This window comes from Apodemus sylvaticus, chromosome 3 (assembly GCF_947179515.1).
Source record: "Apodemus sylvaticus chromosome 3, mApoSyl1.1, whole genome shotgun sequence".
In the NCBI taxonomy this organism is placed as follows: Eukaryota; Metazoa; Chordata; class Mammalia; order Rodentia; family Muridae; genus Apodemus; species Apodemus sylvaticus.
Window position 1 is genome coordinate 64,591,154 of NC_067474.1, and position 27,651 is coordinate 64,618,804.

Here is a 27,651-nt window from a genome sequence, read left to right on the forward strand (position 1 = left end):
CTGACCATTTTGAACATTTATTTTACATATTCATTGCGTGGAATGATTCCTGGTCCAGTAGTAAACATAAAAGTTGAATAAGTCGTACTAAGCTTCCACAACCAACATACAGTCTATAGAGGCATTTGTAATCTCTAAGGACATTATGGTAGTACAAAGTTAGAAAAAAAAATTATAAGTAGCTAAAACAGAGTTAATTATCTCCAAATACACACAAAGATGGGGTAATTTGGCAAACAGCAAGTAGAAGAAGCTCATGTGTGAGCTCAGGTAAGGATGGGATGTGATCTTACAAGTCTTTCAAATCAGACATACCAGACACAGTAGAACCCTACTTTTCTGGGACATGGTGTTGCTCTGTACCCTAGGTAGACTTTGAGCTCCCATCTTCCTCAATGCCTCAATGCCCTTTAACCATGTCTCTGGTGAGCCTAACTCTTTTTCTATTTGCATCTGTTGTGTTTTATTAGTCTGTGGTGAGAGAAAGAAGTCTGTCTTTGTGCTCTTATGCTGAACTCCACATCCTATTCTGTACTCAGCAATCTCATGGCCTTTGTAAATTCAAAGAAGGTCTGGATTCCAGTAATGACCTTTCTTTTATTTCTAATACCTTTGTGAAAATATAACTGATAAAACTGTGTATAATTGAAGGGAAATTAATATTTGCCAGAAAAATGAAGAAGATTGGACTCAACAGGGTGAGGGGCAACTATCAGAGTTGAGAGCTGTAATGGATAACCCATATTGTTTTATTGGCCAGATTTGGAATTGCAAAAATGATTGAGGCATACCTCTATATTTGAAGAGAGGACATTCCCAGAGAGTTGATAGAAAAATAGCCACATGGAATGTGATTCACGTGATTCTGTGAGCTAGGTACTCCATGAGAATAAAAGTGGAAGAGGAGAGCAAAACAGCTGAGCCCCAGAATTTCTTTTCATTGTTTTCTTGCCCACTATGATGTGAATTGGTCTGCTTCTTGTTTCACTCCATTCCTCCCATAATTTACTTAACCCTCTGACACTTTGAGTCAATAATAAATCTTCCTTCCTTTATGTTATATATGATGAGTAATTTGATCACAATGATGGCAAGATACCTAGCACAAGAGTCAGGGAAGAAATTATTGTGCTTTAAAATACCTACTCTATTGTTTAGGAAGATGAATAGGCTGTGGTACCATGCCACACTTTTAAATACAGAGCTCTGCACAGACAACAGAAATGTAAGGCAGTTGTCCACTTTAATTCTCCATGGAGACCTTCTGTGTAGACATAATCATAGTTTATGTATTGGTTTCCTTCGCACTTGCTACAGTTGGAAACATCCTTAGTTCCCAAGTTTAGTCTCACTTATCTTTGAAGTCAGACTTATTTTATGAAACTCTAGTGACATATAATTCAAATATCATGATATTAAGTTTGTTCAATTAAACAGGAAAAGAGCCAAGTATGTGTTGATACATGAAACATGAAGAATAAATAAACAAGACTGGATTTTAATCAGTGATATCTGTTAAAACTTTAACTAAAAAGTATGATACAATTTAGTGGTTCTTAATGCATGGAGCTTTGTAGAATAAGAACATCTAATCTTTAAAAATCACTATGTAGAACAAATTATCAAACCGCAGGTGCCCTTGTCCTGTGAGTACAGAGAATATGCCCCGTACAGACTACCCAATCCTAAGTATTCACTCCTAAACATATATATGAACACTAAAGGGAATTGACAAATAGTGTGTGTGTGTGTGTGTGTGTGTGTGTGTGTCTGTATGTGTGTGTGTGTGTCTGTGTGTGTGTCTGTGTGTAAAACAAAAGACAATAAGAGTAAAGAAATTTGAGAGTGAATAGGAGAACATGAAAGAGTCTAGATGGAGGTTGAACATGGAAATGATGCAAATAAGGTCGTCATTCATGAAATTCTCAAAAATAGTCATAATTCCTATTGATATTTATCTCTTACCCTCTTCAAATTGCTGAGTTTGCAATTCTATCACTGCAACTTTTTATATTCTACACACTTCCTATATTTAGAGTCATGCATCTTTGTGACACTTTTTTCTATTTAGCATGCTATTTTCAAGACATATTGACTTCAACTTGCTCTGTGCTTTGAATTGAATTTGAATAATTTCATAAATTATCATCCCTGTTATCAAAGCATGCCTTTTGAAAATAACTTATACCTTTCCACCTATCTTTATATGTCTGGGATTGAGAGAAGGAACAAGTATGGAAAGCAAATGAACTATCTATCACAGGGACAAAGCGATGAACTGATCTAGAGCTGCATAATATAAGATATTACACAAATATCACACCAGATTGTTATCTGTTATGCTGAATGAAGAAAATATCGCTCAATAAGGGAAGTTGGGCTGTTTTCCTGAATATTTGTCACATCCTTTCCCAACCACCTATTACCTGAAGAGAAAATTATTTCATACATGAAAAAAAAAATGCAACTTCCTCTAAACAAATAATAGAGAGCTGAAAAAGTATTAGGAAACCATACACAGATTAAAAAAAAAGACAATAAAGTACTTGGTTACAGAATGAGAAGGGCCATTGAGACAACTCTGGTGGTGACAGTACTTACATGGAAGCCAGACTACCTGAGCCCAATTGGAAAGAGAGAATCCACTCTGCATTGCGGTCCTCTGATCTTCACAGAAACCTGACAATGCTGACACCAAACCCCACTCATACACACTATGTACATATGTACTTATAATGACAAAACTTAAAAAAAAATGAAATGAACGATTCCCCAGGGTATTTAGGAAGATGCCTAAATATTTACTGAAAAACCACAATTGTATAAATAGACACAAATATTTCTTTTAGATTTGATGAATTGTCTTCCTTTAAACTATTAACCATTAATACCTGTTGGAAAGATCTGGGATAACTTAAGTACTGTGCTTTATAGGTTCTAAGACAGTAAGATTACATAGTTCAAGTTATAACACTGAAATAGTCACTAATCAGTGACCTATGGTACATGTAGTGAGCACATACCATAAAATATGGAGCTCTCCTCATTTATAATCCAGTGATTCTGGGCAACTTCCTAGAGCTAATATTCCCAATTACTATATTTGGCAAATAGTTTGGCACCAAGCATATTTATCACATACCATATGTATACTGTATATGTTGTACATGTGTGTGTGTGTGTGTGTGTGTGTGTGTGTGTACCCCTTGGATTGGGTTAAGTTTGAATGTTTGACTTTTAGCATATCAGTATTCAGAGAACTCAAAGCTTTTGACAGAATACAGAGATTGTAATAAGCAGATGAACTCTTATTTACTCGGCTTTTATTTCATGCTGGTCCCTGAAATGAATGACCATGTGGTATCTTGTAAATTGAAGCAATTTCTAAGGTTCTAACAATAATATTGTTTAATAAAGAAACACAACTTTTAAAATGACTTTGAACTAGAGTATTATGTAAATATTTTTGCTTCCAATACTTTAAACTTAATTCCCTGGGACATACAGTGATGGCTATTTGCTTAATAAACCAATGTGATCACATATTTCCAGTATACTATTCAAAATAATACCTGCTACCAAATGATTTATTAACTACTTATTTATATATTTGTCTTCAGAGAGCCAGTCACGTGGAAGTCAGAGGAAAACACCCTTTCTCTCATCCTGGGAGTTGTTTCATTCAACATACAACTATTTGGAAAAATGTTTATGCAATATTTTATATTACATTGTTATAGGCAAGGACATTCTTTTTTTCATCTTGCTTCCTACTGTTTCACACTGTTTCTTTTAGTAATCTCAAGTCTATAAATAGATAGACTGCTATCAGTTATTTTCACAAGACTTAATGTTATCAGGTATTGTATTTTAATACAGTTATTCAAACTGTAGCTTCTAGCACAGTACAAAGTTAAAGAAAATCATCTTTGTAGATATTAGTTAAATTTAATTTCTACTATGTTTACTTGGGTTTAAGTGTTATAGTATAAATTATGATAAATTTATTATAAGTGAAAATCGCAATGGTTTACATCTATAATTCATATTCTAGATGTAAGCAGAGTAGAGGTATTAGTAAACACCATAAGCTGTTCATATTAGAGGATGTTTTCCAGCTCTTTCCATATCAGCCAGCATTCTCTGAGCAGGGGATTAATGTACCTTGTCAGTAGATGATACCAGGAAATGAAACTGATTAGTTAGCACTGGTGGAAGAACAAGAAATAATAATTTTTATTCACAAGTTAAGAAAGTCTGTATCATATTTTAAGTGAATAAAGTGTTTTCAGGATCACACTATTTTGATCCCTGTAACTTGTAATCAGGACAAATGAAATTACCAGTTGTGTTTTCCTCTCAAAAATTCTGGACCTTTGAGTCCTTTGACATTCCATATGCTTTAAGAAGAACTACACGGGCCTGATTAAATGAAATAAAGATAGTTGATAGTGCAGGATAGCACACCTTCTATTTTATCACAACACTGTGTCTACTAAACATTCTAAGGAGATCAAAACTGCTCCAAAACTACAATGCAGGGGTGAGGAATGGTTCACTTGGTAGAGTGCTTGCCTGCCATGTGCTAGGTCAATTTCTTCTGCAGAGAAAGTTTACATACAGCTGAGGCTGGAGATTTCATCTTATGAAAAGCCCCAATCTAGCTTCCACAAAAGAATCACAGTGCTACTGATATATGGTCAGTTTTATATAAGATTCTAGCTATAGCTTTGATTATCAATTTTGCCAGTTTACTTCATAGAAAGAGACATTTGACTGAAAACATTTAGAATTCATAATTTTGACTACTACCTACAAATTTTTAAAAAAGCATTCCCAATTCCCTTTAAATATACAGTCACAATAATATAAAATTAGGCTGAGTGTTGGAGGTCTTTATTTATTATTAAAATACAATTTACATTGCCCTCTAACTTTGATCAGCTCTTGATATAAATCAATTGCATCTCTACAAAATCTTAACTGTTTGGCTGAAATCCACTGTACAGCTCTGTACAAGCTAGGAAACTCCTCTCCCCTTGCTGCTCTCCCCCTTCCCCTGACCGCCAACTCAGCCTGCACTGAAAAACTCTGAACAAGGAAATGGTTGCCTGAAGCTCAGTTCTGGTCTTCTGTCAGCTGGTACTACCCACCAGCCCACCCAAGAGCGCCTGCCTAGGCCTGGGCCCAGGAGCTCAGTCATTGAGCACAATAACCACTCCTGATTGACAGGTCATGATTCCTCCCCCACGTAAGATCTCTAAAATTCCATTGCCTTTGCCTTGGCAGATAACTTGCTTGAGATCAGAGAATCCACCTGGGATCAGTGCCAAATAATAATGCAATACCTCTGTTTATTTATGCTTAATCTGGTATATCTCTATCACCAAGAGAGAAAATACTTAATATGAACCATTTTGGACATTTTGTTATTTTTTTAAGGACACACTTAATTGTTAAAATATTACAAGCCTATGAAAAGGAACAGAAACATGCCAACACATATCTTATACTTAGACCTAACTAATATGTCTTTGTAATACATTTTTTTTTTACTTACGATTCCTTTGCAAAATAAAACATAGTAAAAATTCTTCCTTTCAGAAACAAACTTTTACTATGTCATACAGATGTCACTATCCTCTTGCAAAATGTGCATTTTAATACTTTTTATTTTAGATGAATTTAAATTTGTACAATCATGACAGGCAAACTCATGTAAATGTTAGTGTGTCCCATGATATTACATGGCGCTTAGTCTTCTAAAACAAGATCATTTATATTGTCTTGTCTCTTCAGTGTTAAAATCAATTGCACATATTCTCTTTCAACATTTTTCTTAAAATTATATTTTCAAAATCTGACCACATTGGAAAACATACACAATGTCTCACTTTCAAACAGAAATCTTATGTTTCCTCATAGTGACACATAGAACAACCTAAAAATTCTGTTTTTAGCAGTAATTAGTTTTCCACATCTACGTGGTACTATGTCAAAAATTAAATAAGTATTCAAAGTAAAAATTATTGGCATCAATATTTAGCAGAGTAACCTTGAAATATAATTGGTAAATGGCAAGAGCATATTTTATAACTTACGGTGGATAAACAGGTTGGTACCTGTTCTGAATCAGGAATAACACTGTAGTCCTCTTTCTCTGGACTTAGTTAGAGTGGAGTCAAAGTGAATATGAGGTTTTTTGTTGTTTTGTTTTCTGGGTTTTTTTTTTTGGTTTTTGTTATGTTTTTGTTTTTTGGCTCTCCTTATTGCTATAAAACATGTTCAAGAAGAGTTTGTCTTACTCATTGACATGATGTAATACTGCAGCCTATTGTGTTAATGCAAGCCATGCTAATTTCACTAATAACAGAGATAAACCCTGTGTCTGGAAATGTGAAAGGCAGCCATGGACTGGGTCAGTTAATAAGCACACAATTCTAGGACAAGGCCTGTAGACACAGGTACCTAATGATCAATTTGATCCTGTGGAAACTGACAGTGGTTTTATTGCTGGGAACCACTGTGCATTTCTCCAGTTGTATTTATTTTGTCGTTTAAGTTCAGGGCACTAAGGCTTATCATTATTTTTATACATAGAGTCTGAAGTTTCATTAAATTTTCCACAGTGCTATTCTATTAGTCACACATATCTAAAGGATTAAGTAGCATATGCATACTCTTTCCATATTTTAGCACTTCTTTTATTTTTGACCTTTGCAGGTGTTTTTGTATAGATTGCTACTTCATTTTATATATAATATTTCTTTATATAATTATAGTGATACTTGATTCTTTCCTAACACTCCTACAGATTATTGTCCACTGAGTGTTTTCTAACACGGATCATATACAATCTTGACTATTTTCCCATGGGCTCTTACTGATTTTGAAGAAGTCTTCAAATATTCTGTGTTTGTTTTTTATCAAAACAAACCAAGCACAAATTTAGAGTAACAAATCAGATGTATAAAAATAAATAAAAACTTTATTTTATAAATTTTATTTTATTTTGTATAATGGAATTAAACTAAGCTTCTGTTACACACACATACACACTCACACATTCACACACATGCATGCACATGCACATGCACATGCACATGCACACAGGATTGTGCAATGCAAAGGAATCACTCAGATTTTAAGCTTCTCACCACACCTCACTCAGCTTCTTCCTAATCAAAGTGATTATCATTTCTCTGCCTTCTTCCTGTTACAAAGGTAAGGAAGATGAAGGGAGTTAGCAGACAATCCAGGAAGTCTTCTAAGATACCAGTTCATCTCATCCAGTCCTGAGAGTTTTCCTTGAGTCAGCCAACCAAACTGGAAAATGTGAGATAACATGAACTTTCTTTTTCCATGGTTGCTACTGCAGTTGCTCTAGTGTGTGGTGCTGCTTAAATTGCTACCTGTAAACCCTCACTCTCACCTTTATTCATGCATTCTAGTGTACTTCTTTCCAAGTGGATTTCCTAGCACTGCCTATTTCCATGCCATGGGTTGGTGTTTTGCATTATCTTTTCTCATAATGAAGGATGGAGAATGTTTCTGACTATAACAATCCAGTGTAAGCAGATAGTACTGAGCCAGAATATGATAACCTGTGATTCTAATTCTTTTTTTTCATTTTATAGATTTATATTTTGACTTGAGTAAAATTATTGAATCTGTTTAAATCCACACAGGCAAGTTATCATTCAATGATCATCTGGCACAGTGGTTAAGGTCCAAGACTGATCAATAACATTAATCAGAGTAGGATTTTCTTCTTTTAATGCTAGGGAAAAATGAATAAAAGGATTTCTAGACCTATAAAACTCTTTTTCTATGTTCTTGTTTTTCTAGCATATTAAAGTATATGTCATATATTTTGCATTTCCTATATATGGAACTTAGTATAATAGCTCATTTCATTTTAAAATTCAAGAGATTTGTGTCTCATATAATCCAAATGATGATTCTCTGTCCTCCCAGGAAACAAAAGTCACTGCACATTTTATATCTAGGCAATTAATTGATTTTGCCAGTATATATCTAAATCAGCAAAATTTTCTCTACCTTGTCTGCAGGAAGAAACTCTGGATAGGAAGCTGTTATGGCAACTTCTCAAAGCTTGTTCACAGCAGGACTGAACAACCACCATTGTTTGAGGAGGACCCACAGTGACTCTGACAATATTATCCATTCATTGAACAATTCTCTCCCACAATCAGACATCATCTATTTACTACAAGATATTTACGTTGAACTTTTCATTGCTGTGTATCTTTCTTTACATGAGAAATAATATATCAAAATAACTGGCTTGGGGTATCTGCAATGTCTAAAGGAAAAAGAGAAGGATTCACACTTTGTATTCTGACAAATATAGATTATCAAGTAAACCAAAGTTATCCCAAAGCCTGAGAAAGGACATTTTTAATAGTTTTTTTTTCTTTTTTAAGGTAACACTATGTAGTAAAATTCCATATGTAAATAAGGAAACAAAATATTTTTAAATTCTCTAAGCATTCATAAGTCCCCTAGATCTGTTTCTCTATTCCTTCTCTATTCTCTTTGGTATTAATGAGAGCAACCCTGGGCCTTAGTCTGAAAAGTATAGGTGCAATGCTATGTTATCTCCTGAATTTTCAGATAATGATTTGTGTTGCAAGATTTTCCCTGTCCAATTACATTAGTACAGAAAAGGTTTGTGATTTGATAGGGAAAGGGGGGCTGGAGCTAAGAGTAGTGGAGAGAGGGAGCATGCCAGAGGGTGAGGTAGAAGAAACAAGATGACTTCTGACGTGTACCTGTGTGTCATAATATGTTTCCTATTCAGAGTTTCTTCCTGCAGACAAGGTAGACCAGCCAAAGAAACTTTAATTTTATAAGATTAGAAATGTGGGGATAAAGCTTTTATCATTATCAATTGACTCTAAAATTATTGTATTGACATCTTGTAAATTTTGATATTATTTATACATAAATCTGATTAGTTAATTAAGACTTAATAGTCTTGATTCTGCCAGGTAATTAGATATGAGGTAATAGACCGTGGCGTATGTGGGGCATTACATAGCAGCAAGAGGTATTCTGGATCCCCACTGGAGAGATAGCCTGGCGGAGGATAGAGTTGACAGGCTGGCAGGACTGCTGGAGAGATGGCCTGGTGGGGACAGAGAGTTGGCAGGTCATTCTTTGTTTTTTGCTTTTTTTTTTAATATTTCCCACAACATATTTGTTATGTCAACCTATATCCAGAATCTCTCTCTTTTCTTCCTTTATATATTGCTACAACATGTTATGTGAAACTTGCTATCTCATTTTTTTTTTTGGTAATTTTTATCATTTATGCTACATGTACATTGATTCCCAGGTTTTGCTTATCTTTTTTCATCTTTTCACTAACTTTGTTCTGGAAATCACAGAAGCATATTTTTATCTTTACAAACTATTATTTTACTACAAAGTGCTAAAAAAAAGTACAGTGAAATAAACAAAAATATTCTAGACCATTTCTTACAAACAAAGAATTACTAACTGGGTATCATTTTATATAAATTTGTAATGATTCACAACACCCACATGTAATGGAGATAATAATACTTCCTTAAATGTTCTGCTATTTATCAATCATAAGCAAAGGAAAGCTTTAAGTTATATAATTGTCATAAATAAAATGTAAGTAAATTCTCAGTTATGAGCCACCTTTAAACACAATTCTTGCTTAAAATACTTTCACACATATATAAGAATAGATATAATTTCATTTGCAAGCATCAATCTTTAGGTGCAAATTATGAATTTTTGTTTCCCTAGGAATTAACTAATACCCAAAATACCAGCTATGGGGATTTATTTGTATGTACACTACCACAAATCTGGATTTATTATATAAATGAGTTTAATTATTTCACATTTTAGAAATTCTACACAAAATGAAAAAATTCCTTTTATTAGGCAAATGTTAGGTAAATTAATAAAAAAGTGATTATGACTGTTGACATGGAAGAAATAATTCAATACTAGCAAATTATGGGTTTTATATATTTGGTAAAAGTTGAATAGTTCATTTCTGTCTTTCAGAAACTTTGTGAGAGTTGTTAAAAGTTCTGTGCTCTGCTGTGAGTTTTGCATCTGTCAAAAGTTATTTGACATATAGTTTTACTAACTGCAAGTTTCAAACCGTATGGAATCAATGTCCTATGGAGAGAATTTATTGTTGTGTTATAATATGGCAAAGAAACTTACATAAAAACAGTGACATACAGAAAGGACTAAACAGTAATTCTCTGAAGAGAACTAATTTTTTATCATAAAACACAACACACACTATGATTCATGCTTTAATTGATTTACAATGTTGGAGCCCCAGGTCCTAATTACTTTCCACAAGGCATATCTCTTTAAGGCTCCATCAAACAAACCCACTGGGATCAACATGTCTGTATGTGAAACTTTGGGAGATAAATTATACCCAAACCACAGCAAATGCTAAAAATCTATTCTGTATATATTTGGGGCTTTCTGACTTTCATGAGGAAAAGTAGTTCTATATAATTACAAATCCCTTTACACACATCTTTGCAAATAGAAAAATAGTGGCTCACTCACACAGTGGCTAAGATAGGCAATTTTGGATTCAAAGTGTCTGGGTAAAACTACTTGATCTGAAATTCAATCAATGATCGTCTTTAACAATTTATCTTAAAAGTTGAGAATAAAAGAGGATCTATATCATGTTCTAAATTAAATAAATTATCTTTATTTTATCATTTTACTGAATTTGGCTTGAAAATAGCTCTGTAGATTAATTTATTCCATAACAATTTAATATAATTATAGGTTTTTACATATCATGCATCATAAAGCAAAAAAAAAAAAAGAAAATTTCGTGGAGAGGTAAAATTATGATTCGAACATCTGTATTCTAAAAACTAATGATCTAGCTTAAAGTGGCTACTGTAGAATCCTAGATTCAAAAATGCAATATTTTGGCATTCTCGTTACAACTTTATTTTTATGTTGACACTTATTTGTACTGGGAGCATATTCTTCAAACATATAAAACACATGTATATTAGTGTCAGATTTAAAAATAGTAGTTGGAAAATATTCTTGGGCACTTATTAAATAAATTCCCCTAAAAGCAAAGTATTTTATTCTTGCATTGCCATTTCTAGAACAGCTTCCCTACACATGGCACAGTGGACATTGGGGATGTGTCATCCTCTTGTATCCACTCTTGGAGTTACTTCACTGACAAAATTTATGTAATTTAAGAAAAAATGTTATAAGAGAAAGGGAATATTGGAATGAAATAAATTTGCCACCAATTTCAATGCAAAGCAAACAACCTTCCAGGTACATGAATGAGATGATAATCTTAACTAAATCATGCAATATAATATATCATGCATAAACACATGCAATTAATAATAAATCATCTACTTTAGCATATACAACTTGTAGCCTCTAGTAGAAATGAAACAAAATTATTAAATGAATTAAGAAACATTTTAAAAAGTTTATGCTTTATTCTACCAGATTGTTTTAGAATATGTGAATTTTTATTGTGTTACAGAATAAGAAAGGTTTATTAACAGTTTTCTAAAATAAAAGTTTGTCTCTAATATTTTTTTTTCTTCTATGGTTTGAGTAAATGTTCCTTGAAAACTAACTGTTGTTTACTAAGCCCCAGAGTGGTGTTATTGGTAGATGGTGTATGCTAGGAAGCCATTACTCAATTAATATATGTTACTGAAATAACTTTGTAGCCCATTTTCTCTTCTCTTCTCTTCTCTTCTCTTCTCTTCTCTTCTCTTCTCTTCTCTTCTCTTCTCTTCTCTTTTCTCTCTTTCCTTTTTTTCCCTTCCTTCTCCTCCCTTCCTTTCCACCATAACCAAAAGTAATCTATGAAAGAGTATTTGGCTTATGGTTCTAAAGAGAGAGTATGATTACATCTTCAATTGGCTTGGTCATATTTCAGTAAACACATGAAGCAGAGGGAGTTAACTGGACATGGGAAAAGGCCATAGGGTCTCAACCATCCCCTCCTTAGAGATATATATCTTTCAACAAGGCTCCAACTCCTAAAGGTTTTATACACTTCCTAAACAGTACCATCAACTGGCACAAAATGTTCAAACACCTAAGATATTTGGGGCCAGTCACTACTTGCTATTCCCTGGCCTCCAGAGTCAAAGCCATATCATAATATAAAATTCATTCATCAATTTCAAAAGTTCCTAAAGCCTTTAACACAATTAACACATTTCAAAAGTTGAAGACAATTTTAAGAATTAGGGCAATATTAATTTCGAATCCCTTTAAAATATAAAAGCAAACTCCATGTATCATACACACAATAAGATACAGTATATATTCAATTTCTCTGCTGCTGGTTCCCTATTTGTGTGAGTACATGTTTGTTTGTGTATCAGTAATTATACTGTCAATAGCAAACATATTTCGCTGCACATACAGGAAGCAGATCAAATGAACTAGAAGTGGGATGAGGCTAAACATTGTTACCACCCCCTCACACACACCCATACCAATGATATATTGTCTCCAGAAAGATTCCATCTCCTAAACTTTCTATAACTTCTTCAATCAATCTAGGGACAAAGTAGTCAAATACCTGATCCCTTGGCAAATATATTTTACTCAAAATAATTACCACTACCATGGTTGGATGAGAACAGTGATGGTGAGATGAGATGACATGCTATGGAAAGACAGATAAAGGTTTAAGTCTCAAAACAAATCAAGATTGCATCACAGTATGACTAAAACCAAGAAAGCAAGTGATGGTAAATGCTATTGAGGCTGTGTAATGAGGAATGTGTAATTCTATGCTGACAGAAATGTAAACTGCTTCACTATTGACATCAATATAGAAGCTTCTAGACAAAACTCTGTTGGATAAATATCAAAAAGACTCTAAGTTCTTCTACATGCATGTTTATTGATGCTTGGAGATGGAAACAACCTATATGCTTCCTCAAATGACAAATGGGTAAAGAAAATGGGATGTCCATAAAGAATGAGGATTTATTCAGTAATGAGGTAAAATCAAATGATGACATGAAGGAGAGGTTAAGAGCAAAAACCCACTGAAAAATACAAAGATCACATGATTTCTATCATTTCTCATGCTCATGGATATCTCATTATGTTTGCAATTTCTCATGAATTGTGTTATTTTAAGATTCATTTTTTAGGATATGGATGCGTGTTGGCATGTGCACTCATTTTTGGATATTCTTAGGAGCAGGGGGAGGGTGTAATATTTCCTGAAGCTAGAATTCCAGGACATTATGATAAACCCAACATGAGTGCTAGGAACAGAACAAATTTCTCTGCCAGAAAAGCAAGCACTCTTAACTATGGAATCACATCTTCAGCTCCTCTCTCTCTCTGAAGAATTCAGACATGTTTTACCTATTACATTTATATCATATTAAGAAGGTAAAAAGAAATATAAAACTAGGCAAAATACGTAACAAAAGGTATATGAATGTAAAATATTTGGGGTTATAATAGATTGTCAGAACTATATAGTGAACTTTCTCTTTTCTTAACACTGCAAATAAGGCCCAGCCTGGTGGCAAATGACTTTAATCCCAGCACTTGTAAGGCAGAGGCAGGAAGATCTCAGTGTGTTTGAGGCAAACTTGGTCTGCATAGGAAGTTCATAAATTGCCAGGACTACATTGAGAGACCTTGTCTCAAAACAAAACAAAACAAAACAAAACAAAACAAAACAAAACAAACAAAACAAACAAAACAAACAAAACAAAACAAAACAGAACAAAACAAAACAAAACAAAATGAAATGAAATGAAAAAAAAAAGAAAAAAGACAAAACTAATTTAGCCAGGCAAAACTTTCAGTTAAGAGATTGGAACACTAACCCAGACAGACATAAAACCATCTATCTACAATTTATCCTACTTGCAAGATGTCCTGGTGTTAAAATTGGAACAGAACTTATGAGAGTGGCCAGCCAATGACTGGTCCAACTTGAAGGATGGACCATGCATGACAGAGAGCACATGCCTGATACTTCCTAGGGGCCAAGAACTAAATATGTATAACTTAGAGACCTAGGGTAGTGCCAAACATGTCTAGAAAAACAAAAATCAGTGAACTGATTTGTAATGGCATTCTGCTGTATGTGAAGACCAGAACTTGAAGACTGGTCATCAGAGAGGCTTTATCCAGCAATTGATGGAAATAGATACAGAAACCCACAGGCAATTATTAGGTGGAGCTCAGCAAATCCACCTAAAGAGAGGAAGGGTTGTAGGAGCCAAAGGGCTCAAGGACATTACAAGAAAATGACCTACAAAATCAACTACCCTGGGCTGATATGGGCTCACAGAGACAGACCCTACAATCAGGAAGCGTGTATGGATCTGACCTAGGTCCTCTGCATATATGCTATTGTTGTGTAGTCACTATCTCTGACTTTTTTTTTTTTGCCTGCTTCCAGGACCCTTTTCTTCCTGTAGAGTTGCTTTGTGCAGCTTTGATATGAGGAGATATGCCTAGTCTTCTTGCAACCTGACATACCATGCTTGGTTGATATCCTTGGGAGCCCTGCCTTTTTATGAAAGAAATGGAGAAGGAGTAGCTTTGGGGAAGAGGGGGCATGGGTTGGGGGCAGAAGAATATGGAGGGGATATGGAGTGGTCAAGATATAATATGGGAGAAGAACAAAAAACCACAGAAAACAAATAAACAAAAAACTCCAAGCATATTAATATCTAAAATTCTTAGAAAACAAGTATTTATTAAAATATAACTCATTTTTTAGGCTTATTCAGTAATCATGACTGATAGCAAAGTTTACCCTTAGAATTTTAGAAGACAGAAAATTCAAGCATAAGAGGCTCTCAGCATTCCACTGTGTCACAGGATTCTTGTTATCTTTATGACATCATTTTCCCATATCACCAAACTTAGGCCCTGGCACGTCACAGGTGGGAGAAATGTCTATACCAAGATTGTAAGTCTTTTTGTCGAGTTTTCTTTCTAAAAATAATGGAAATCTTCAGTTAATTGAGCAGTTATTGTTTTTACTGTGAAGTGATGTTCATTATGTTGTTTTTAAGCCAATTATAAGCAAGAAATAAGGCTTTAGTAAGAGAGCTCCATTCTTAGGCAATAGCATTAGCTACATTAATATAAGATTTATTTGCTCTACCTTAACAAAATGTGGAGATTTGGATTTTTTTCTAAAAGTCTTGATTTCATATCATGATGAATTTAGAAATGATCATGTAACATAGTGAATTATTGTTAATTGAGAGAGAATCATTTCTGTCTAGGCCACTTACAAATTTATGGGAACATGTTTTATGTCTGTTACAAAAATAATGAATGAACCTTAAAGGCCATAAGTCAGGTATTTTAAGGCTGAAGTCCAATGGTGAAATCCCTACACAAAGGAGACTAGTAGATTGTTAACTGCATTCTTCATGATGAATTTGAGTTGTAAAGTATTCTGACATATGAAACAGACTATCTAGACAGAAAAAGTAACTTGATAATAGTAGTTCTCTTACACTTAAGTTATTTCTGTCCAAATAAGTTCTGAAAATCAGTGAGATAAATTAATTAATCATTATCGAATGAAATACCTTTTAATCATGTAAAACTTTGTGCAGAAAACCTGCAGGCAGGATGAAAGAATGGAATTCAGAAATATAAAGAGGAGACAGGCTCTTTTAAACCTTTAATCATTTCTGTTAATTGTAGATGATCTGATTTGCTGAAATTTGAATGTCAATGAAACTTTATTGTAGGGTACAGAGCCTACTTCCCTGGATTCCATTGTTTTAAAAAGTCTTAAAAATGCTCTGAATACATTTCCCATGAATATGTATAGGACTTGAGGAACCTGTCTATTCAAAACTAAACAGTGTTCTAAAATATAACATTTTGCCCTGGAACTCACTGTGTAGACAGGGCTGGCCTCAAGTTCAGAGACTTGCTTGCCTCTGCCTCCCTAGTCTGAGTATTTTATCACAGCAATAGGAAAGGTATTTAAAACAGACTTCACAGTATCTAATGACCATCATTCTAATCCTTATCCTATGCCTATGATATCAATCTTTTCTATGACATTTCCTTGAGATAATATATTACTTCTGTTTCTACCTTATTTCACAAACAATACCCTTAAGCTTCCTTTCTTGCTCTTTCAGTTGAAGTAGAATAAATATATTTGTTGGAGATATTTCCAAATATTTGATGTAGGATTTAATTTTATAAAGAATCCCTTTACTATAACATTTTTTGGTGTTTGCATTTCCATAGTCATTTGTTCAAGTAATTTATGCTTTGCTTCTCTATTTCTCTCTTAACACACTGGTGGAAAAACAGAGATATTTGCTCATTCATTGATAAGAACAAGGATATAGAATTAGTCTAGATGTCCTTCAAAAGATTAATGGGTTATGAAATTATGGTATGCACAGTAGAATTTTACTTAGCTGTAAAGAAAAGTGAAACTATAATGTTTGCAGAAATACAGATGAAAATGAAAAAATTATTAAATGAATTAACTTGGCTTGTTTGCTGCGGGTAGCTACAGGGAGAAAGAGGATGCTTGTATGTGTCTCTGTGTATGTGGGCATCTGTGTGTGTGTGTGTTTGAATAGTATCAACTAAACCTAAGTATATATGAAAATAACACAAGGAAATTTGTTATTTGGTATGCTAATTTAATAAGCCATAAATTGTAGAAAACTGATTAATAAAAGAATAATGTCACACTTACTCCCTTAGTCTCTTATTCTTGCCTCTCTTGCCCTCTTAGGCTCTTCCCTTCCCCCATCTCTCAACATGGTCATGGCTGGTTTCTAATTCTTAACTCTCTCCTCTCTGCCTTTCTCTGCCTCTACTACTCTCATAAATCCCCTCTCCATGCTCTAAATAAACTCTATTCTATACTAAGAAAAAAAAGAAAGAAAAAGAAGAATATCTTTAATATCCTTGGATTTGAATTGTCTTAATGATGCAAAGTATTTTCTCATTGACTTCAGGTTTTATTTCATTATAATAAGAAAAGATACTCTGCAAGATTCCAATGCTGTCTTAATATGTTGAAAACTTTTATTTTTCTATTCTAACTTATCCTAGAGAATACTTCACTGAGATGAATGGATAATCTGTGCTTGATATATGGAGTTCTCTGTAGATATCAAAGACCATTTGTTCTATATGTTATTTATGTTAACTTTAACTGTTCACTTTTTTCTTCATATATTCATTTAATGTTATGAAATTATATCCCATAGCTTAGGATATGTAGAATTATAAATTATGTAATTGGTTTTAGTTTCATATTTACTACCAGGATAAAAACTATTTGACAAAAGCAATTGAAGGAAGAAAGGGTTTATTCATCTTGCAGTTGCTGGTTATAATCTACCACGTCAGAATATCACAGTGACAGGAGCTTGAGCAAGCTCACCGTATCTCCACCATAGTTTACAGCAGAGAACAATGAAGTTATGCATATGTTGCTATTGGTTAGCTCACCTTTTCTTGCCAAAGAAGGTTCTGACACTATGGGTGGATCTTCCCACATCAATCAATGTATTTAAGATAATCCCCTTACATTCTCCACCTGATACCCACAGGGTTTCTTTATATAGTCCTGGCTCTCCTGGAAATTGCTCTGTAGTCCGGTCTGTCCTTGGACTCAGAGATACATCTTTCTCTGCCTCTCCAGTGCTGAGATTGAAGGCATGAGCTACCACCATCTAACTCTTACAGACATACTTAAAGACACTTCTTCCCCAGTGATCTGATATTGAAACAAATCAATTATTAAAACTTACTATCACACAGTTAAAGAGCTATAATCTATAATCTTAGTCCACTCACTCAACAATGCATTCTTTTTTATGAATTCTATTAGGAATTTATTCAACTCCTCTGTGGATATACAGATTGACACTGTTCATTCCAGTCTCCATGCTTCTTTTGCTGTAAGACATACAATGGATACTAAACACAATAGCCATAGGAGTTAGAGATTTTGCTATCAGATTATAGGAGAAAGGCAATCTTAAATTATTGATTTTGATGTTAACAGTTTATAGTTTCTAGACATATTTCATGAAATTTGAAAGATATTTTCTATTCTATTTTCTTCCAATAAATGAATGAAATATAAAGGAATATTATATTAATTTGCTCTACATGTAATGAGTTAATCATATTGTCCATTAATTATGATGAATGTGCTATTGATGTCATTTTAAATTGAATTTTATTGTGGAGTATAAACTTCAGTTATTATTTGATCCATCATTTAATTTTTTGGAAGAATATGTTGAAATTCAAAGTATTATGGATCTAGCTATTGGGTGTTTTTCTGTAATACCAATTTTTTATAATAGTTTTGATAGTTGGTGATATGTTAATATTGACCTAAAGGATGATTTAAAATATCTTTTCTCTCCTCCCTTCTGTTTTATACTGTTTTACTATTTTTCACACAAATATTCAAAAGATTGATTTTAAATGATTATTTGGCATAATGAGATATTAAATATACAGATTATGTTTTATGACACCTTACAGTATTGAATCATATTGATAATTGCTCAGCTATGCATATTGAACCACCAGAAACTTGTTCTACAGTTAAGACAAAGAGGGAGGATTCATTTTTTAATTTTATATATTATCAAGTAAGAAAAATATTGGGGTAAACAGGTGGCTCATTGCATTCAGTATTTGTTGTATAAGCCTAAGAACAGGAGTTCAGATCCCCTGAATTCAGGTAATGATCATTAATATGTAACTGCCTGTCTATACTTCCAGTGCATGGAGACAGGATTGGCATAGCAAAATAGTTAGACTAGCTGAATCAGTGAGCTCTGCCATCAAGTTAAGTACCATGCTTCAGTACATATTGAAGAGAATCATTGAGTTTAACCTTCTCATGTTCATATGTACACATGCACATACACTAACACACAGGTACCTGCACATGATACAAACATGCACACAAATGCAAACTCCACATGCCCATACATATGCAAAAAATAAATGGAAAACTGCAAAACTAAGTTTCCTTGAGGTTTATTTAAGCATATAGTTAATGCTCTGCTTCAATTAGGATCAGCAATCGCTATCCCTTTGTCACATAGGACAATACAGGCCAATAGCACTAATGCATATTCCTGTGGGTCTTTGTTTAAAACAAATAAAAATCAGTTAACAAAATGATCATTCCTGGTAACAAGTGTTTTCCTATGACAAGAATCAAAGCAAGTAAGGAGGTATTAATGGAAAACTGTTTACAACATAATTGGCTAATTTGATAGATTTTCTTAAAATATTTACACAATGAAACTCTATGTCAATACTTAGCTTGCTCACTGACACTCGAGACAGGTACACATGCATACTCACACATATCTCAAAAGTTGACCCAGATTTGGTTAAATTTTGAGAAGATATTGAGTGTATGTTTCAGTTAAATGTGAGTTCTAATTGGTATCACAGCAAAAAGTCAAGAAAATCTGCGATACGGTGTTAAAAATATACCTTTATCAGTGTTTTACAAATTAAATGAGAAAGTCTGTAAAATTCAAATTTAACAAGAAAGTAGGCTTTAAATCTGTCTCCCTTTCCCTTTCCTTTTTCTCTCTCTCTCATATACACATACATATATAATAGATAGATAGATAGATAGATAGATAGATAGATAGCGTGTACTTTCTCTATCACAGCTTAACTTTGGTGAAGTCTGAATAAAGTTTACTCATTCCTACTGTCTTTTAGATGAGAATGGCTTACAATTACTGAGAAATCAATAATTACTTAGTTTGGTGGTGATTGCTTACATATAATAATGATCTTTGTATAAATTCATTAAAAAATTCTCTTTTATTTCAATAGCCTAAAAGTAACATATGGAGCATACGATAATTATATTCCAGGTAAGGTAGCATTTAGTATTTATTTTTAAAATGTTTTTATTTTTTCTTTTGTTGAAAATAGACTCTTTTATCTTATAGTATATGCTGACTACAATTTCCCCTCCCTCTACTCCTCCCAGTTCCCTCCCACATCTTCTCCCATCCAGCTGCACCCCCTTTCTGTATCATTAGAATAGAACAGGCTGCGAAGAGATAAATACAAAACACAATAAAATACAATAAGAAAATCTATTAGAAGTTAGATAAGGCAAACCAACAGAAGAAAAAGCTCAAGAAAAGGCACAAGAATAGAGATCCACTCAGCCATGCACTCAGGAGTCACATAAAAACTCTAACTTAAAGTCTTTTTTTAAAATTAGATATTTTCTTTACATTTCAAATGTAATCCCCTTTTCTTGTTTCCCCTTCGAAATCCCCCTATCACTTCATAAATAGCCGAGGACCTGGTGCATGGACCAATCATGACCTGTGCTTGCTGCTTCAGTCTCTGTAAGCCCCTATGAATTTACTGAAGATGATTCAGAGGGATTTGTTCTCCTAGTGTCCTCCATCTTTTCTGACTCTTGTACTTTTCCCACCTCCTTTTCATGGAGCTTCCTGAGGTCTGAGGATAGGAATTTGCTAGAGATATCCAATTTAGAGCCCAGTGTTCCAAGATGACTCCTATCTTTGTCTGGGTCTGTCTCTTTCTTTCTCTCTCTTTCTGTCTTTATCAGTCTGTCTCCTATCTTGTTGTTTCTTTGTCTCTGTCTCTCTGTCTCTTTGTCTCTGTACCTGTCTCTGTTTCTGTCTATCTCTGCCTCTCTGTCCTCTCTCTCTCTCTCTCTCTCTCTCTCTCTCTCTCTCTCTCTGTGTGTGTGTGTGTGTGTGTGTGTGTGTGTGTGTGTAATGACTGGCTGTGGTTCTTTGTATTTGTTTCAGTCTGCTGCAGGAGACAGCTTCTCTGATTATGGTTAAAGAAGAAAATGACCTTTGAGTATAACAGAATATAATTAGGAGTCATTTCATCACCATTCATTTAAAGACTAGTACTAGCCTAGGCTTCTGGGTTATCTAGATTCTGGTTCTTGGTAACTAAGCAGTGTTGAGTCTAGGTTATATCTCATGGAAAAGGTCTTATGTCAAATCAGGTTCAATTGGTTGGTTGTTCCCAATAGCCTTATAAGATAAATTTTAGACATGAGTTATCTTCAATTGAGTCAAAAAGATGCAATGGGCTATAATTAATATGCCATGTTTATTTGCCAGGGAACCTTTCTTGTGTGCAAAGTAAATACATAGGTGTGAACATAGGTTTATATTATATAAACATGCTTTCAAATTTACAGAAATTAATTTTATAAATAATATAAGGGTCTTGTATTTGAAAAATAGTGAAGAACCAAAATTCCTTCAACCTAGCACTTCTTACTGTATTCCTAATTGCTTAAACTTATAGTATATAAATACTAGATAAGGGAAATAGGTTTAATACTGAAAATCTTTAAGTACAAGCTTGTTTTCTCTCTTCAATGAAACGTCAATATTACTTTCATTATACACATTTCATCACTGATACTAATGTTGTTCTTTGGAAATAATTAGGAGATTGTTTCTCTAAAATTTGCTCTATTTCATATATTCAGATAGAGGGATGGTATCTCTCCTTGGCTTCAATTTTAATTGAAATGTCCCTACTCATTGTTGCTGTTAATTTCTGTGAACCTCATCATATTAGTCCCATTTTCTATTTGTTTACCTTTATTATCTTAGCAAATCTTCAGTAACAACAGCATGTCTCTGAACATATTACATCATATTATAGATGAGAAACTGAATATTAACTGATAGGATTTTAAGTCTTCATACTTAAATTCAAACACATACTTTCTGCGTGTTTTATGACAAACAGAAAGTGTGGTAAGAGTTCTCTGGTAGCTACAGATTGCTTGCCATTCTATCTTTCTTTTCTCAGCGTGGTTATATTCAAACCAAAGAACACATGGCAATCTAAATTGGAAGAAAGTAAAACTTAAATGAAAGTAGTAATGCTCGTTTTTTCTTTTATATTATAGACCACACTGGTTTCATTATGACTATTGATCATTTAGTTATTTATTTCTGATTAGTGTAGAAGTGAAATTTTCATTTGATAACAGAGAATTTCAAACTAACAAAGCTGTGATTTGCTTCATTTATTTATTCATTGTATTTATCACATGCATGTCCATTTCAGTTCAGACAAAATTCTATTCATAGCTAGGCATATGTTATCTTTCTTATTTTAGTCAGTGAATTAAGCAAAAAATCATGGAATCAGCAGTACTTTTCCCTGGCATTTCCCAAACCACCAAGGCCAGGAAAGAAACGGAGATCACTACCTTCCCAGTTACAGAACAATACAGCTCCTGTAAGTATATTAAAATATCATGTATATATTAGCAGTAAGTAACAATTTAATAACAATAGTCTTGAAAAGTCATACATTATAAACTGTGCCTTGTGGATAAGGGCTAACATGAATCCTGTCATGATAGACATATTTTATAGAATTACCACCTAATTTTTACTAATGATCACTAGTATATCTTGACATTTCATTCAGTATTATTCTCTGTAACATACTGAGTGTTTATAGAACAAAAAGTCAAGATACTTCAATTCACAATTAATGTGAATATCAAGGAAATTTTTACTGGATATAAACCGTCAGCGCAGGGTCATAGAATGAGATTACACCCTGGTGAACTTTTAGTGCTTCCTTAATTAAAAATAAAGTTCAGAGTTCAAAAAAACAACAAAACAAAACAAAACCCCTGAAAGCAGGAAGATAAGTATTTTCAAAAATCAATGGAGTAATTCTTGGTTAAAGAAATTTTGCCTAAAATAAATGAATAATCATCATTTTTATTTTTCCTTCAATTATGATCAATGTATATTTTTCCTTTTAATTTTGTTCAATTTATTTTTCTATTGTTCAACATGTCTTAAATTAGCAATTTGTCATTTAATTATTCCAAATACTTGGATAGAAGTTGAAAATAAATTATATTTATAATATATGTAGCTATAGTAGAATATGTTTTCAATTAATGATAATTTATATCAAGTCAAGGACTTTTAGGGTTGTGCCTGTAACTGTTGGTAGCATTATAAAGTGCAGAAAATATTATTATAGGTTGAGATATGCCCAAATTAGACATTCTTTCTCAGAGAATATCTAGTTGTTAAATTTCATCTAGAAAGAGAATTTACCCATTTCTAAAGAAAAACAAAAAAGAAAACAAAACAAAAACAAACAAACAAACAAACAAAAAATCCTGCCTACTTAAAGGTCCTAATAGTAAGAAGGGTTTTAATGTGCCGTGGACCCATGGATATTTCTACTAAATTTACATTAAATCTTAAAGAAAGATTGTGACCCTGCTAAATATAAGTAAATCACAAACAGGTATACACGTGCCCATTACTCTAAATTATAAAGAAATTCAAAGGCGGAATAGACCTCAAAATGCACAATTTATGCACTTTAACGATATATATTTTAAGACTATTAAAAATATATATCCAAAAGGTATTTTCAGTTGGAATTAAAATATGTATGTGGTATCTTATTATTAAATGCTATGAAAATCATGTTTTCCCCCTTATTATTCCTACCAACATTGAGGTAATTGATGAACAAAAATTAGGAAATCACAGACCACCATTATGGATGCACCGTTCCCTGATGAGAATATCCGAGAGACCATCCGTTTATTTAGCTGCCAGGAAGGGCCTTCCACCCAAACCACCTAGTTTTGGCAGGGGAGAGTCTAAAAGAGGGGGCACAGCCAAGCCTTTGGCTTCAGATAAAAAAAAGAAAGAAGTGAAAGTGAAAAAAGGTGAATTTGAAGCAAAAGAGAAGACAGCATTAAAAACAGACAAGGAAGAAAGTCCCAAACCGGTTGCCAAGAAAATTTCAAAGGATTCAGAGAAAAGCATATCTTCAGAATCTGAAGGTGAAAAGGCTGGTGCAAAGAAAGTAGCCAAGACCAGTAAAAAAGGCTCAAAGGCTAAAGATTCAGTTTCAGAATCTGGAAGTGAAAAGTCTGTTGGAAAGAAACCAGCCAACACCAGCAAAAAAGGCTCAAAGGCTAAAGATTCAGCCTCAGAATCTGGAAGTGAAAAGGCTGGTGTGAAGAAAGCAGTCAACACCAGTAAAAAAGGCTCAAAGGCTAAAGATTCAGCCTCAGAATCTGAAGGGGAAAAGGCTGGTGTGAAGAAAGCAGTCAACACCAGTAAAAAAGGCTCAAAGGCTAAAGATTCAGCCTCAGAATCTGGAAGTGAAAAGGCTGGTGTGAAGAAAGCAGCCAAGACCAGTAAAAAGGGCTCAAAGGCTAAAGATTCAGTCTCAGAATCTGGAAGTGAAAAGGCTGGTGTGAAGAAAGCAGTCAACACCAGTAAAAAGGGCTCAAAGGGTAAAGATTCAGCCTCAGAATCTGGAAGTGAAAAGGCTGGTGTGAAGAAAGCAGTCAACACCAGTAAAAAAGGCTCAAAGGCTAAAGATTCAGCCTCAGAATCTGAAGGGGAAAAGGCTGGTGTGAAGAAAGCAGTCAACACCAGTAAAAAGGGCTCAAAGGGTAAAGATTCAGCCTCAGAATCTGAAGGGGAAAAGGCTGGTGTGAAGAAAGCAGTCAACACCAGTAAAAAAGGCTCAAAGGGTAAAGATTCAGCCTCAGAATCTGCAAGTGAAAAGGCTGTTGGAAAGAAAGCAGCCAACACCAGTAAAAAAGGCTCAAAGGTTAAAGCTTCAGCCTCAGAATCTGGAAGTGAAAAGGCTGGTGTGAAGAAAGAACCCTCCAGGGCCAGTAAAAAAGGCTCAAAGGAAAAAGCTTCAGCCTCAGAATCTGGAACTGAAAAGGCTGGTGTGAAGAAAGAATCCTCCAGGGCCAGTAAAAAAGGCTCAAAGGAAAAAGCTTCAGCCTCAGAATCTGGAGCTGAAAAGGCTGGTGTGAAGAAAGAACCCTCCAGGGCCAGTAAAAAGGGATCAAAAGATAAAGTTTCAGCCTCAGAATCTGAAGCTGAGAAGGCTGGTGTGAAGAAAGAAGCCTCCAGGGCCAGTAAAAAAGGATCAAAAGATAAAGTTTCAGCCTCAGAATCTGAAGCTGAGAAGGCTGGTGCAAAGAAAGAAACCAAGGCCAGTAAAAAAGGATCAAAAGATAAAGCTTCAGCCTCAGAATCTGAAGCTGAGAAGGCTGGTGCTAAGAAAGAATCAAAGACAGGTAAAAAAAGCCCAAAGGCTAAAGCTTCAGTCTCAGAATCTGAAGCTGAGAAGGCTGGTGCTAAGAAAGAATCGAAGACAGGTAAAAAAAGCCCAAAGGCTAAAGCTTCAGTCTCAGAATCTGAAGCTGAAAAGGCTGGTGGGAAGAAGGAGGCCAAGGCAGACAAGAAAGCCCCAAAGGAATCACAAGAAACACTTATAAGTACAGCAACTGAGAAAGAGGATGAAAAGAAAGAGGAAAAGCCCATTAAACAGGATTCAAAAAGCAAAGATGTGGTTGCAGATTCTGCAAGTGAAATGGGAGAAGTAAAGAAAGAGGGCAAGAAGAAGGAAGGGAAAAAGGAGAAGAAGAAAAAGAAAGACGGAGAAGGAAAAGAGGGTGGTAAGAAAGAGAAGAAAGACAAGAAAGACAAGAAAGACAAAAAAGACAAGAAAGACAAGAAGGACAAGAAGGACAAGAAAGACAAGAAAGAAAAGAAAGACAAGAAAGAAAAGAAAGAAAAGAAGGCGAAGTAGGTCTTGGTTCAGAAAGCAAACTGAAGGTAAGGACTCCAAAGCATATTCAGTGAACCCATTTCAGTAGTCTTAACATTCATCCGTGAGATTAAAAAAAAAAAAAAAAAAAAAAAAAACTGTGCAAAGATTAACCAGATCATTTATTAAAGAGAAGAAAAATTACAGGTTGAAATAAAAATATACTCATGGAATTAAAATAAAAAGGACTAAGAAAACTACATAGGATTCATTGAACAATGTGGAAGATACCTATTTTAAATTTGTAGCTATGGAGGTTTAAAAGTAATATCATTAGAGAGATTCATTCAAAGAATATGCAAATAAGAATGCAGAAAACAATTGGAAAACAAACAACAAAAACCCCACAATACTCCATAAGGACTTCAGTTTAAAAGGAAAAAAAAAAGCTTACAAGAAGGCTTGGTGTTGTCTCTAGATTTGATGATGTGCAGCTGAGCTTGTACACTTACGAAGCACAATAGCCAAGAAAGGTAAAACAATGCTTAGAAAATAGAGTTTGAACTGAATAAATATCAAAAATGGCTTCACAAGGAAAACACATGAGAAAGAGGAGAGAAAAGGAAGTGTGGAAGTGATGAAGGCAAAGATGGAAGGAAAAGAAAAGAGAGGAAAGACCACTATCCATAGGAAAAAGAGAAAGGACACCTTGAGTTTGTTCACAGGACCATCTCAAATGACCACAAGAATGACCCACCCTTGATTCTCCCATGAACATTTTTGGTAAGTTAGTTTTGTCTTACTTTAACTCAAATTGAATTACAATAATTTAACCAATTGCTAAAAGAACATTGATATCAAAATTCTTATACTCTTCTACTTTAAAGTTACTTGTTACCATTAAACAAAGCAGTTGTTTAAATTGTCAATGAAAAGGTTTAGAGAAATGGAAATGTTTGTGTTGCTGGAGAGATTACAACTTTTTTTAAGGTACAATAATTACATTTTCTAAAAGAAGAATAGTATTACCTCTCCATTTACAGAAAAAGAAGGATCAAAACGCAATAAATAAAGACAAATTTAAAGGAGATATGAAAGATTTTGATAGTTTCTTAATAATTATATAATAATGAATTTAACAAATATAGTATGACTGTAACAAATCATAAGAGAATAATTTGTTGCAACACATTATTTAGATATAATGACAATTTCCTGACTTTGTAGATAAAATAACTATTGTTATGACGCTAAATTCCTCCTAATATTGAAGGGGAAAAGCATTGTAAAGCAAGATCTTTCAGCATATCTGATATTTCAGCATATCTGATAACTGATCTGAATCATTTGTTTGTGACTTATTACTTTCACCGTCAATTACACACATTTGTGCAATTTGTTCATCAGTTTCTCTTTCTCCATTATGTCTCCTGATGCAAACTTACGATATAGGATGAAGCTACTCAGTGACATCAGAGGGTGTCCCATTGGTAAGGAATTATTGCCTGGCTTGCTCTGTAAGCATGGCTGTCTATCACTTATGAAACAACTAATAAGGATTCACTGCTACCTCAACAGATCATGGCTCAACAGACAATGGCATTGTTCAGCTGGAACAATCTCAGTGAACTGTGACCGTGACAGCAAATGAAGCAGATGCTTGTCTGTCTTTTCTCTTTTGTCTCAGAAGACATGGAATAGCTTTAATGGATCTCAAAGTAGTTCCCTCTTAAGAATACAAAAATACAGTTTTAGATTCAATTAAATGTATAGAGTACAGAAAAATTACCTTTTGATTTTTCTGTACCTAGGGTAAAACTGCAAAAAGGCCAGCAAAATTCTCCAGGAGGTCAAATTCAGCATGTGGGTGGCTTTGTCCTAGAGGCTTTACTCTTCTGGTCATATCACTTTTCTATTATTACATGTAGTCTTGTGATGTTTTAAGCCACTAACCTCATTCGTTTCCAAAGTCATAAA

General features: G+C 34.0%; 1 protein-coding gene across 1 annotated transcript; it reads left to right on the forward strand.

The window, feature by feature from the left end:
* Positions 1-14,984: 14,984 nt before the first annotated feature.
* Positions 14,985-25,716, forward strand: Cylc2 (cylicin 2). Its single transcript, XM_052175787.1, has 7 exons — positions 14,985-15,001; positions 19,918-19,958; positions 22,226-22,347; positions 23,608-23,938; positions 24,497-24,640; positions 24,974-25,201; positions 25,364-25,716. The coding sequence occupies exons 1-7, from the start codon at positions 14,985-14,987 to the stop codon at positions 25,714-25,716; spliced, it is 1,236 nt and encodes a 411-aa protein (XP_052031747.1).
* The last annotated feature ends 1,935 nt before the right edge of the window (positions 25,717-27,651 follow it).